The sequence below is a fragment of the Acomys russatus genome, chromosome 32 (assembly GCF_903995435.1).
Source record: "Acomys russatus chromosome 32, mAcoRus1.1, whole genome shotgun sequence".
NCBI lineage: Eukaryota > Metazoa > Chordata > Mammalia > Rodentia > Muridae > Acomys > Acomys russatus.
The window spans coordinates 4,078,927-4,092,578 of NC_067168.1; the positions used below are offsets into that span (position 1 = coordinate 4,078,927).

Sequence of the window (13,652 nt, forward strand, 5' to 3'; positions counted from 1 at the left end):
GGTGGGGGAGGAGGGTCCCCTTCTGTCACAGGCCTAGGGGAGGGGAATAGGGTGAAAGAGGGAGGGAGGGGGAACTGAGAAGCTACAAGTGAGGGGATAACAATCGAGATGTAACCTGAATAAATTACTTAAATAAATAAAAAAAAAAAGAAAAGAAAGAAAGATCAAGAAACTAGCATGATGCAGGCATTGAATATCTCCTTGCAAGATTTTAGCATGATCATATGAGATGTATTACCCAAAAAAATTTTTTTAACCTACACACTGATTTTGGGTGTAGAGAAGTGCACACGCCACGGCGTGTATGTAGAGATCAAAGAACAACTTTTGGAGTCGGGTCCCTTCTTGCACTGGGATCTTACATAGGGTTGATGGGTAAGTCACAGTGGTACTTACTGCTGAGCCCACAAGTCTTTGTTTGTTTTTGAGACAAGGTTTCTTTTTGGAGCCTTGGCTGTCCTGGAACTCACTATGTAGACCAGGCTGACCTTGAACTCTGAGATTCACCTGCCTCAGTCCCCCAATTGCTGGGATTAAAAGGTGTGCTACCACTGCCTAGCAAGTCTATTTTTTTTTTTTAAGTAGGTAGAACTCATTTATATTATTATTAAAAACAGGCACCTTCATATCTTCTTCAGGTAGTATCCCACTAGCAGGAAATAGCCATTAGCTGTTTGCTTTGTTTTGTTTTTTGAAACAGACTCTTGACACATCACCATGGCTGGCTTAGAACCCACAATGTGGACCACGCTGGCCACAGACTTGCCATGGTTCTTCGTTCTTGCTGCATCCTTTCAAGTACAGGAATTATAGAAAGGAGTCATTTGGCCTAGCTTCACCCTTTAATTTTTTAAGTATCTGTGGATTATTATTTTTTCCAGAGGTGGTTTTTAAATTTATATTGTTATTTATGTTAGAGTTGACATTTTTATTTTTCTCCAAGGACTATTAAGGAAAATTCTCCTAGCTTGGCCCGGTAGCACATGCCTATACTCCAGCACTCAGAAAGCTTAAGCAGGAGGATAATAAGTTTATTGTCCAAATAATACCAACAACAGTTTTCTTTATTCTCTCTCTTCTTTTTTCCCTTTGAGACAGGGTTTCTCTGTGTAGCCTTAGCTGTCCTGGACTCAATTTGTAGTCCAACCTGGCCTCAAGCTAACAGAGATCTGCCTGCCTCTGCCTCTCCGAGTGCTAGGAATTTTATTCTTAACAACTGATCAATAAATATGCACATAAAATAATTCTATCACCAAATAACTGCAAACTAGTGTTATCCCTTAATGATGACTTCCACCTGATCACAAGGCCCTTATCAAAATAAAAACATGCACAATGCAACATCAAGACTATTTACTTGATTTAAATCTAGTATAAAACTGTTCACTGTGTGTGTGTGTGTGTGTGTGTGTGTGTGTGTGTGTGTGTGCGCGCGTGCGCGTGCATGTGTACACATGAGCACGAGTAACAAGTACTGTCACTGTTATGCATGCCCATGGCACCCTGGGATACAGAAGAGCTAAGTCCTCTGGTGTCCACACAGCACAGCCTTGAGCACATGGACTGACTAGAAGTAGAAAGGGAAAGAATAGCTGAAACTGTGCCCTGAAGTCAGGGTTCTGAATTTGTATCAAGGCCAGGAACAACAGCAAAGTGAGCGCCATTCTGCTTGTCAGACGTCAGTCCCACCCCAGGCATCGGGGTGCACGCTGGAAATCTCCGCACTTGGCCCCAGAGACAGAAGGATCAGGCGTTCACAGCCAGAGCAGCCTGGGTTCAAGAGATCTTGTCTTTAAAAAAAAAAAAAAACAACAACAAACCAAACAACAACAACAACAACAAACCCCTCATTCACACCTCCATTCTCAATACTTCCTTCCTTGTTCTTGTCATACACAGGACCTTTACATTTTAAATATGTGAAATATGGAGATCATGTTCCTGAAACACTCTGTGCATCCTTTCCAGTTATTCGCTCTTAAGATTTCAGCCCTGTGCCCCAGGAAATGTGTTTCCTGCTGTCTCATCCACCAGTGTTCCTGTCTGTAGCATTCGTCATGCTTTTAGCAGTTTTCTTATCTGATTCGGTCTAGTTTGCCCCATTCCTATCAGCCTTCATCACGGGGCGAGGTGACGCTGGTGTGGCTCACTCCTGCATTTCCTGAGTGCGCCATAGTAACCATAGTAACCAGAAACTGCAGGCTGGCCCCGGTCATTTACTAAATAAAAATTCTAGAGCTGGGGAATGGAGCTTAGTGTAAATCATGTGCCTGAGCGTAGGAGGCGCTAAGTGAGTGACACAGGCACGGTCATGCCAAGGACCCCACAGTCTTAGGCCCATGGAGAACATGGTGATGCACAGGAGGAAACGCTGAGCCCTTCCCTTCTGCTCCATGTGTGGCTGTTGACAGTGTGTACAAGATGTCCACTGCAGTTTTCTCCCCCTGGGTATTCACAGCCTGGAGTCTGCTCCTGAGTAAAGCAAGGTGCTATTAAACATCCCACAGAAGTCACCACCAGGCTGAAAGGCCAAGGCTAGATGGTCTCTTACATTCTTTCTAGTTATTAAGCCATTTGATTTAAGTTGGTCTCACTGACTGCCAGAAATACTGTTGACAGCTGTTATCCTGCATAATCCTCAGATTTACTCTTTGTAATAGTAATTATGATCAAAGAACTTGACCTACAGTATTAGGCATATCACCTAGCAACAAGAACAATTTTATAAAGCACCTTTTTAGCAAGCTTGAGGCCCTGAATTTACTTCCCAGTACCTCTCCTCTCCCTAAACACAACACCTCAATTCTTTTTTTGTTTTTATTGTTGTTTTTTGGAAACAGGGTCTCTCTGTGTAGCCCTGGCTGTCCTGAACTCATTTTGTAGAGCTGGCTGGCCTCAAACTCAGCAATCCGCCTGCCTCTGCCTCCCAAGTGCTGGTATTAAAGGCGTGCACCACCATGCCTGGCCACACCTCAATTCTTACAGGGCACATAACGGGCTGTTAAGATACATGGCAAAGCTTGTTAACAACCACTTGAGGTTTTTCCCTGCCATCCACTCCTCCTTGAGTCACATTTTAAAGGTTAAACAGTTCCACATTCACCTTGTGCAGCCTATGAGACAAGCAACCACCACCTGGCAAATTAAGACAAGTATTCATTTGCACTGTTCTTGACTGAACAATAGTTCAACTCTAAGATGGTGTAAAAGTGAACCCACACATTTATTTTGGCTTTAATTTTCAGTATAGCACACAACTTACACGAGGTTTTCAATACTTTATTACAAACTAGGCTTTATATTAGAGGACTGTGTCCAAATGTAGGCTTATTTAAGTGTTCTGAGTGTATTCAAGGTAGACTAGGCAAAGCTATGATGTTAGTAGGTTTATTAAATGCATTTCAATGTATAATATTTGCAACTTAGGATGGTTTATCAGAGTCATAAGACCACTGTTAAGAAATATCTGTGGGCTGGGCTCAGTGGGTACACACTTGTAATCCCAGCACTCAGGGAGGCAGAGGCAGGAGAATTTCTGTGAGTTTGAGAACAGCCTGGTCCAGGACAGCCAAGGCTACACAGAGAAACCTTGTCTTGAAAAATAAAAAACCAAACCAACCAGCCAACCAACCAACCAACTAAACAAACAAACAAACAAACAAAAAAAAAAAAAAAAAAAAAAAAAAAAAAAAAAAAAAAAGGAGAGAGAGAGAGAAAAGAAATATCTGTGAGGCTGGAGACGTGGCTTAGCAGTTAAGAGCACTGGCTGTTCTTCCAGAGGACCCAGGTTCAATGCCCAGTACCCCCTTGGCAGCTCACAACTGTCTGTAATTCCAGCTCCAGGGAATCTGTCACCTTCACACAGACTACATGTGGGGGAAAATACAAATTCACATAAAAAAATCATTAAAAAAAGAAATATGTGTTCAGATCTGCCTCTTAGATCTGTACTACCAATGCTAATAAGTTATACCATTTGGTCAACCTTTCTCATGTACTGTTATAAATAAGTTTAGGCCACTAAGAACACTCTAGAGGCACAGTATACCGGCGCCAGCCTGGTACAGAAACTCTGAAGAAAAATACATTAGCATAAATTAAAGAGCTAATTAGCAATTATTACTTCCAATTACAAAAGGGAAATTTGCAGTGGAAAAAATTGTGTAGTTGTTTAACAATAGCTTAAAATATCTGTGTCATAAGATGTGGAGGACCTGAAGAAGGAGCAAACTGCCAGCTCATTTGGACGGAGAGTGGGTGAAGGGTACAGGAAAAGCCACGGGAAAGCAGGCCGGCAAAAGGCAGCTGCCGAGTCAACAGTCTGAAGAGCTACTGCACTTCTCTTCTTGGGTCAGTACCAACCTCAGGGTCAAGGTCGTCCAGGACAGTCTCCAGCTGTTTGAGCTCAGTTTCCGACAGGTTGCCAAGGAGCTCATCCTCATCCAGGTCCTTGTACTCCCCTAGGTCCTTCCGGAAGGGCAGTGCCATGGCTTGGAGGGTAGGAAGTCACTCGATTTCCACCACCTACAGCTATGGAGAAAGAAACAAACAATCTTAAAAACAAATTGTACCCATTTGCACCTGTTATTGGGGAAAGGGAAATGCTATGTCCATTTATGAAACATTTTTGATCATAACGTAAGCTGCTCTTACCTACGGATTATTCATACCTTCACTTGCTTTGTCTCTGTAGAAAAATAATCAAGTGGAAAAAGGGAAGTGAGGATGAAAATCCTTGAAACAATTACTTGATAGAATGTACAATTTTTGACGACTGAATTTTAGTGGCAAAATATTTTTTTTCCAAAATAATGTCTGTTAGTGATGTCAAATGGTCCTGAAGAACACATGTTTTACTACGAACTATTTAGGAGAGCAGTATAACAGTACCAACATAAGAAAAGAGCAATGTGTGTCTCACAGGAAGGAGGAGTCCCATGCCACTGGGAAAATTTTGTAAAAACATTTTTCAAAAAGATTATTTTAGGAGCTGGAGAGATGGTTCAGCAGTTAAGAATACTTCCTGCAGAAGGTTTGTGGTCAGTTCCCAGCATCCACATGGAGTGGCTCAAAACTGCCTATACATTGGCCTCTAAAGGTACTAGCACTCACAGGTACACATAAAATAAAACCAAGGGAATCTCTCTCTCTAGAAGAGCAGTCAGGGCTTTTAGCCTCTGAGCCATCTCTCCAGGGCCCCATATTAAAATTCTTAGAGCACACTGGGGCGTGTCACCCAGCCATTGGTGGGATGGATGGTCAGTGTGGACAGCACTACCAACAGCACTGGGTGCAGCAGCTAGCCCTCACGTACAGCAGGACTACTCCATAGGAGAGGATGCTGGAAACACGACACAACAAAAATGGGGAGCAAGCAATCAAGTACTTCCCCCACAGGAAGTGTCCATGTGGGGTCAGAGACAGTGCCAGGGCTAGTGGTTTGCCTAAGGTTTTCTTGGCTGTGAAATGCACAGTTCATCACCGTCTGGTCCATATCCTTCACTACCTTTTCTTCCCAGAGTCCCCAGCGTCATGTTTTAGGTGGTCTATCTTCCTCTACAAACTCACCGAAGACCTTTCTGTCTCCCGTTTAGAAAGGAAGGCTCACCCCCAAAAGCCCGACAGTCACCATTTTACTAGCATTAGCCACCTTAGGTCTGAGGAAAAGCAAACGGATAGAACACATCTGTGCAGGTGTTACACTGCAGGCATTTCGTGTGCCTGCTGAGACAGGCCTGGTGTACACCAGCTTAATGGACATTCCTCTGGGCGAGCAGGTATTCTGGACTTTTCTTTTTCCTTCTTCATGTAGCACAAGCAGGAGATCAACCTGCTTTAGCCTCCTATATCCTGAGACATAGGTGTGTGCTGTGGTGCCTGGGTTGCTTTTTGTTGTTTTTATTGTTGGTTTGTTCATTTGTTTTGTTTTTAGCAAATTACCATTGTTAAGCAACTCCCACTCTGTAGTTCCAACTTTACGGCAGAGGTTGTTTTGCTTTACTTATTTAGCTTTTTAACAGTCTGCGTGGGCCCTGGGACACTGCTCGAGTATTCTACTAAGTCACTGCAGTCCCTCCACAAGGTCTCTATCTGGAGTTTATCAGAATGCAGCCACATGTGTCAAGACCCAGATGCCAGAGCCTTACCCCAGTTTCCTGATTGACAAGTATAACTGTCAATTATGGTGAGCACCCATAATTTGCATTTCTGATAAATTCCTAGAACTTTTAAATATCCTAACCCTAAAACATGATGTTGAAGGAAGTGATTGATAGTTCTGAGGAGAGAAATTATTTAAAGCAAGATGGCTTTGAAAAATATTGCCTTGCTGGGTGTGGTGGCCCATGCCTTTAATCCCAGCACTCGGGAGGCAGAGGCAGGCAGATCTCTATGAGTTCAAGGCCAGCCTGGTCTACAAAGTGAGTCCAGGAGAGCCAAGGCTACACAGAGAAACCCTGTCTCAAAAAACCAAAAACCAAAAACCAAAAACCAAAAAAAAAAAAAAAAAAAGAAAACAGAAAAATATTCCCTTATAAAAATACCAGCAACACGATTACTTGAGACAGGTAAGGGTAACAGATTGGTAACCGTTTTTAAATATGTATCAAGAACAACTTTGTTGGGGCTGGAGAGATAACTCAGAGGTTAAGAGCACTGACTGCTCTTCCAAAGGTCCTGAGTTTAATTCCCAGCAACCTCATGGTGGCTCACAACCATCTATAATGAAATATGATGCCCTCTTCTGGCCTGCAAGTGTACATGCAGGCAGAGCACTGTACATAATAATAAATAAATCTTAAAAATAAATAAAAAACAAAAAAAAACAAACCAGAACAACGTTGCTAGCTGGGCACAGGCCTGTAACTTCAGCCGTTGAGGAGGCTCACATAGTAAGTACAAGGATCAAGGCCTATCTGATGGACTAATAGGATGTGTTCAAACGAAGCCAGACAAAGATTTTTATATAGAAAAAAGTATTACACACACTCACACAAAAATAATAATTTAGCTTTCACTATTTTTCAATGTTTGAATAGCCAATAAACATTTTTAAATGCGCTTTACTATCACCTATTAAAATATAATATATAGTAAAGACAATTTCTTAGCTCATAATTGTTTCTCTAAAAATTTGTACGCACAAAGATTGTAATTATTTTGATCATTCTTTGTTAATTCTCTAAAGTGTCCTGGTATGATCCAGAAACTCAAAACACTGTCATGCACAATGACAAGAAATGAGATATTATTGGGAAATGTAATGCTACATGCCACCCTGGTTTTACGGATTTGGAATATGAAACATATAAACAGTTCACTCCAGTACACCGCTTTTCCTTGTTCCAAATACAATCTATCTAAGGCTTATGCTATTACTTTAAGAATAAAGTGAGCATGCACAAACACACTAAATCCACATGAGACAATACCAGGTGCATCCTCAACCTGGGAATGGAATTGCCGAGGAAGTGCTTTTTCACGCTCAACTTTACTAGGTAATGACAAGCTATGTTCAAAGTGACAGCACCAATTTACATTTCAAGAAAATCCATACATGACAATTCATGTCGCTCCTCTTTGTTTATTTTCAGTAGTGTCGGAGTTTTAATTTTCGGTGTTCTCGCATATGTGGAGTGGTGGTTCACCGTGGCTTTAATGGGGCTTGACTATGACATGGTTATGCATTGTTTAACATGTTCATTCCTTTTGCTCACGGTTACTAGTACATGTCTGGTGTGTGTGTGGCATAGTGCTTGTTAGTGTGGATGTCAAGGCCACAGGCTCACAGGCTGGGGTGGGGTGGGGTGGGGTGGGGTGTCTCCTTGATCTCTACTATTTTGTTTTTGTTTTTTCAAGACACCATTTCTCTGTGTAGCCCTGGCTGTCCTGGACTCGCTTTGTAGACCAGGCTGACCTCGAATTCACAGTGATCCTCCTGCCTCTGCCTCCCGAGTGCTGGGATTAAAGGCATCCACCACAGTGCCTGGCCTCAATCTCTACATTTTTTTATTTTTTGAGATGGTCTCAAAACAAAAACAACGCCTCCCCGCGCCCTGAACCTACTGAAGTTCACTGATTCGGCTACACTGGCTGGCCAAGGAGCTTCACCTGTCTTTCCACAGCTTAGGAGGGCACGTGCAGGCGCTCACCGCCATGCCCAGCTTTTCAGTGTGTTCCAGGACTCTGAACTCAGATCTTCACACTGGGACAGGGCACGCACTTCACCTTCTCGGCCGTTTCCTAGCCAGTGGTCTTTCTTTTTTTAAAGTCTTTAATTCATTCTAGATATTGGTCTTTGCTATCAAGCTAAATTGAACTCTCTTATTTCCTATATTCTGATCAGTCCCCCTCACCCATCTTCTCCAGGTCCTCTCCACACAGCCACCTCTCTTTAGCAAACAAACCAGTAAATAAGACACAAACTAGAATAATGATTATAATAATAAGATGAAAAAGCACAAGAAACATACAAATAAAACTCATAAAAACAAAAAATTAAAAACTATAAAATAACATACAAGCAAAGGATTATTAAACAAAAAAGTGCCCAAACAAAGCAACATAAGACAAACAACCCAAAACTAAACCAAATTTTAAAAAAACTACAAAACACCACTGAGTTACTTCTGTGTTGGCCATGTACTGCTTGGCATGGGGCCTCCCCTCAAGTGTGGTTTGTGTGCTCAGTGAGTCTCCATTGTAGAAAACGGTTTTCTCCTTTGCAAGTGGTTGTCAATTGGAGAGAGCTTCTTACTAGTTAGGAATAGGAGGTCATGTCTACTTCTCCCTCTGGGCTCTGGTGGTGTCTGCCTGGAACCTGGCAGGCCCTGTGCATGCTGCCAGTCTCTGTGAGTTCATATGTGAGTCAGTTTTGTTGTGTCTGGAAGACACCGTTTCCTTGGTGTCGTCCACCCCCTCTGGCTCTTACAGCCTTTCCGCCTCCTCTTCTGCATAGCTCCCTGAGCCCGGGGTGGGGTGGGGGCATTTAATGAAGACACTGAGGACTGAGTGTTCCAGTCTCTCTCCCTCTGCAGACTGTCCATTTGTGGATCTGTTAGTTCCCGTCTGCTGTAGGAGGGAGCTTCTCTGATGATGGCTGAGCAAGACACTGATCCACGGTGTGCGGCTGGTTTTATGTCTCCTTGACAAAGGCTAGATTCATCTGAAAGGGGGGAAACCTCAACTGAGAAAACACCGACATTAGATCCAGCTGTAGCACATTTCCTTAATGAGTGATTGATGGGGGAAGGCCCAGCCTAGAAGCAGGCTGAGCTAGCCATCATGCAGCATTCCTCCACAGCGTCTGCATCAGCTCTGCCTCCAGGTTCCTGCCTGTCTGAGTCCCTGTGCTGACTTCCTCCAGGTTCCTGCCCTGCCTGAGTCCCTGTGCTGATTTCCTCCAATGATGAACAGTGATACAGAAACGCAAGCCAAATAAATCCTATCCTCTCCAAGTTGCTCTTGGTCATGTTTCATCACAGCAATAGTAATCCTAACTAAGACACGGGAGTATAGTGTAAAGTTAGGGGTCATTTTATTGCTGTGTTCCTTTAGCAAAACAATAGTATTTGGTTTTCCCCTAGGTCCATGGCCTATGTAGTCTCAGATTCTTGGCCACCTAAGCTGTGTCAGGCCTGGGTTCCATCCAGCTCATGGAATGGGCTTAAATCCAATCAGATAGCGGGTGGGTGGCCACTCACAACGTTTGTGCCACGCCTGCACTGCTGTTTCACAGAGGAACATTACTGTGGTATGTAGACAACAGGGCCTGGCTGTGCTCTGTTAACTCTTTTGGCTTGTTTCTTATGTGTCATAGGGGAACACGTTTCTATGGCTTTGGCTTGTTTCTTATGTGTCATAGGGGAACACGTTTCTATGGCTTTGGCTTGTTTCTTATGTGTCATAGGGGAACACGTTTCTATGGCTTTGGCTTGTTTTTCCTTTTTAAAACAATGGAGAAGCCACTTCCTTGAGATTCAGATTTTGGATTTTTTTTTCCAAGATGAAAGAACTTCCAGTTATGCAGTCAACTTTTCTACTGCTAACCTGCATATAGCTTCAATTCTGCTTCAACAAAGTGTCAACAGCTAGTGTTCATGGTACCTGACCGCTCAAAACTCACACCTGCACTTTCTTTGACCCTGTCTTGACTGCACGTTTCCCCTCAGCTCTTCTTTCTGAGGAGCATCTGTATGCTGACAATGTCCAAGACAGCAGGGTGACAGTGCTATGTCTCGCCTGTCCTCTGAGGACACATTACTGAAAAGAGAACACATTCTGAATGAGCAGCAGCCACAGCCAATCTGGTGGACACGTGCGGCAACGTGGACTAAAGGACGTTATATTTACTTCAATAAGCCAAGCACAGAGAGTCAAACACTGTAGGTTAATTTCATAGGCATTAAATAGATTCTTTACAAGCTAGAAAGGTTGGGCATGGGAAGATGGGTAATGGGTACTAAACCATAACTAGGTAAGAATATGCTCTTGTGTTCTACAGCAGTGACTTGAATCTGGCCTTCTGTCTGCTTTGGTAAGTGTAAATTGGAGCAGTTACATTATTCATGGATGTATTGTCTATCTCTGTCCATGGGCAACAGTGGGACAGCTGAACAGTTACAATGGCCTGCAGAGCCTAAAACATTTACTGTCGGCCCTTCACAGACTAAAAGCTGCCAACTCTGAGAAAAGTGCAAATTCCTCCTCACACAACACAGTTTACCAACTAGTTTAGTCGGCTTCCCAGCATTGTCTCCAGCTGTTCCCTACCACGATGCCCACGGCTCTAAACAGGACCCAAACTAGATCCCCTGCACCCTACTTACTGTGCTTTCTTTCTCCCGAGGAAATACATCCTTTAATCATGTCGGTCTCCCCAGCTGAAGCCTCACTGAGCATCATAGCATCCCTAGACATTTCCTTAGGCTCTGTTCTCACACAACCACAACCTGACTTACTTGCGTCTGTGCCCACAAAGCCTACTCTTGTTTCCATGGATAAACTGTTCGCACCCTTATCTATAGCTACTCGTGTCCCTGGTGACGAGATCCCATCAATAAACAGCTCTGCTGTTGATGTCAGTGGTGGGGCTCTTTTCTTTGGTTTAAAAATAGGGTTTGGACACAACCCTGTCTGATTCCAGGGGGCCTGCTGGCACCAGGGACAACCAATCCCCCTGAAGCTTAACCAACAGCATCAAACTTCACCCTGTCCCTGCAGTTCCATTTTCTGGTCCACAACTCTGCCTGCATTCCTGGACCAGGGACAACAAGACAGGAGCCTAGCATAACCGTCATTTTATGGTTTCACCTAGCAACTGATGGAAACTGATGCAGAGACTCACAGCCAAACATTAACTGGATCTTGGGGAATCCTGTGGAACAGGGAGAGGTCAAAGGACACCTCAGAACCAACCAGCCTGGGCCCACTGAGGCTCACAGAGACTGAACTGCCAACCAGAGAGCATGCACGGGAGAGACCTATGCCCCCTACACATATTAACAACTGTGTAGCTCGGTCTTCATGCGGGACTCCTAAAGCAGGAGCAGGGCTGCCTCTGACTACACTATCTTTGGATGCCTTTCCCCTAACTGGGCTTATTTAGCCTCAATAGAAGAAGATCACCTAGTCTTACTGCAACTTGATATGCTAAGGCAGAGCTGATATTCAAGGGAGGCTCCCTCCCCTCTTCTGAGGGGAAGGAGAAGGGGAGGCGAGGGAGGGACTGGAAGGAGAGGAGAAAGGAGTAGCTGGGTCGGGTGTAAATGAATAGATAATAAAAAATAAAAATAGTATATTACTACATATCCCAAGTTGGCTTTGAACTCAAAAGACCCTCCTACCTCAGCCCCTAATGCTGGCCCATCAATAGCAATTCAGTTTTAGTAACACAAATCAATGAACACTAGGATACAATTTTTTCCCTTTAAAGAGAGTTTATAAATTACATAAATTTGGGCTGATAAGATGGCTCACAAGTAAAGACAATTGGCATTAAGCCTGAACCTGAGCTTGATCCCCAGGCCCCACTGGTGGGAGGAGAGCTGTTCTTTGACTCTACCACGGCACACATATCCCTCCACTAACAACCAAACACTACAACCAAGCCATTACTGCACCTACCCTATACTACATATTTTCTCCCAGCTTCTCTTTTTATAGAGGAAGGTCTTAACACGCCCCTGCGATGAAAGCTACTGTGGAGTTACATAATTCAGAGACACAGGCTCTCAATATGCAAACTGTTAACCCCGGTTCATCATCATTTCTTTAGGGTAGACTTGAAGTTTCCGGACTCTTCTATCTGTTCTCTTTACACACACCTGATCCTGCTGTTCTCTGGTTAAGTAAGCCTCAATGCAGCTCATATCTCTACCTACAACAGGACTGGGTAAACTATAGACAGTGGCCTTCCTTCTTTCCTGCGCTCACCTACCTCCTGATGAATTTCATACATTGACCACTCTTGAACTTTACCTCTAATCTGGACCTCTCTTCTGAACTCCATACCTAAAAAATAACTGCTTATGTAAAATTTACCTGGATGACTAATAGTAATCATGGACATAAATATGCAAGAACTCACCTTTAATCCCAGCACTCAGGAGACAGAGGCAGTTGGATCTCTGAATTCAAGGCCAGCCTGGTCTGCAGAGTGAGTTTAGAGTAGCCATGTCTGTTACACAGAGAAACCCTGGCTTGAAACAGAATAAAACACAACAAAACAGCTAAATATACAAGAACCCATACATATAATTTTCTCCTCACCCCTTGCCATCTTGCTCATAACAGAAAATGGCAACTTTATTTTCTTGTTGCTTTGGCCCAAAAATCTTCAAGTTAACCAACTTCTCGCATTCTACCTCCAAACCCTCAATCAAACACTATGTGTAAGCTGGTCTCAGTACCTCAGGCCTGAACTCCTGCACTAGCCTCCTGTGGAGCCAGGTCCTACAACAATGCCATACTCTACACTCTGTAAAATATCGTTTTCTTTTCAATGTATGTGTGTGTAGAGCTGCACACGTATGGAGCTCAGAGGACAACCTCAGGTGGCAGTCCTTGTTTGATACAGTGGATGAGGCTAGCTTCCTCATCAGCCCCGGGGCTTTCTTGTCTGTCTCCCACCTCAGTGAGGCAGCGCTGAGGCTACAGACATGTTCTACTGTGCTTTATTTCACATGAGTTCTGAGGATCCCAACCCAGTGCTTCATCCACTCAGCTCCCTTCTCAGTCCAATGGAAGAATTTTCAATAGTAAGCTAATTGTAATTGTTTATATTGAAGTACATAATGTGATATTTAAGCCTTACTGAGATAGCTGTAGAAACACACACAGTAAAAAGAAAGAATACAGAGGGATTTCTTTCACACTGTGTCCAGTTTCCCTTGGTAACATTTTGCAAGCCTACGCAATTACTGGGAAGACACTGACGATGACACATTCCATTGATCTTACTTCATTTGCCTTGTTTGACATGCAGCCTTATGTATGTATTTGTGCTATAGTCTAGTTTTTCACCAGCACAAATTCATGCCATCGACCACCACTGTCAAGATGAAGTTTCAACACACAGGGTTCCTCCTCATGTTGCCCTTCTCTCGCCACACCCACCCGCCGCTCACAACCAGCAACTGCTCATCTGACCTGTT

The 13,652-nt window shown here is 43.6% G+C and overlaps 1 protein-coding gene across 1 annotated transcript in view; it reads right to left on the minus strand.

The window, feature by feature from the left end:
* The window catches only part of Tmod3 (tropomodulin 3), a 62,551-nt gene that overhangs the window by 32,574 nt on the left and 16,325 nt on the right, over positions 1-13,652 (minus strand). Inside the window, exon 2 of the mRNA XM_051140510.1 lies at positions 4,363-4,530. Within this exon, the coding sequence (XP_050996467.1) occupies positions 4,363-4,488 (126 nt within the window). The 5' untranslated portion in view covers positions 4,489-4,530. The remainder of the gene's footprint in view (positions 1-4,362; positions 4,531-13,652) is intronic.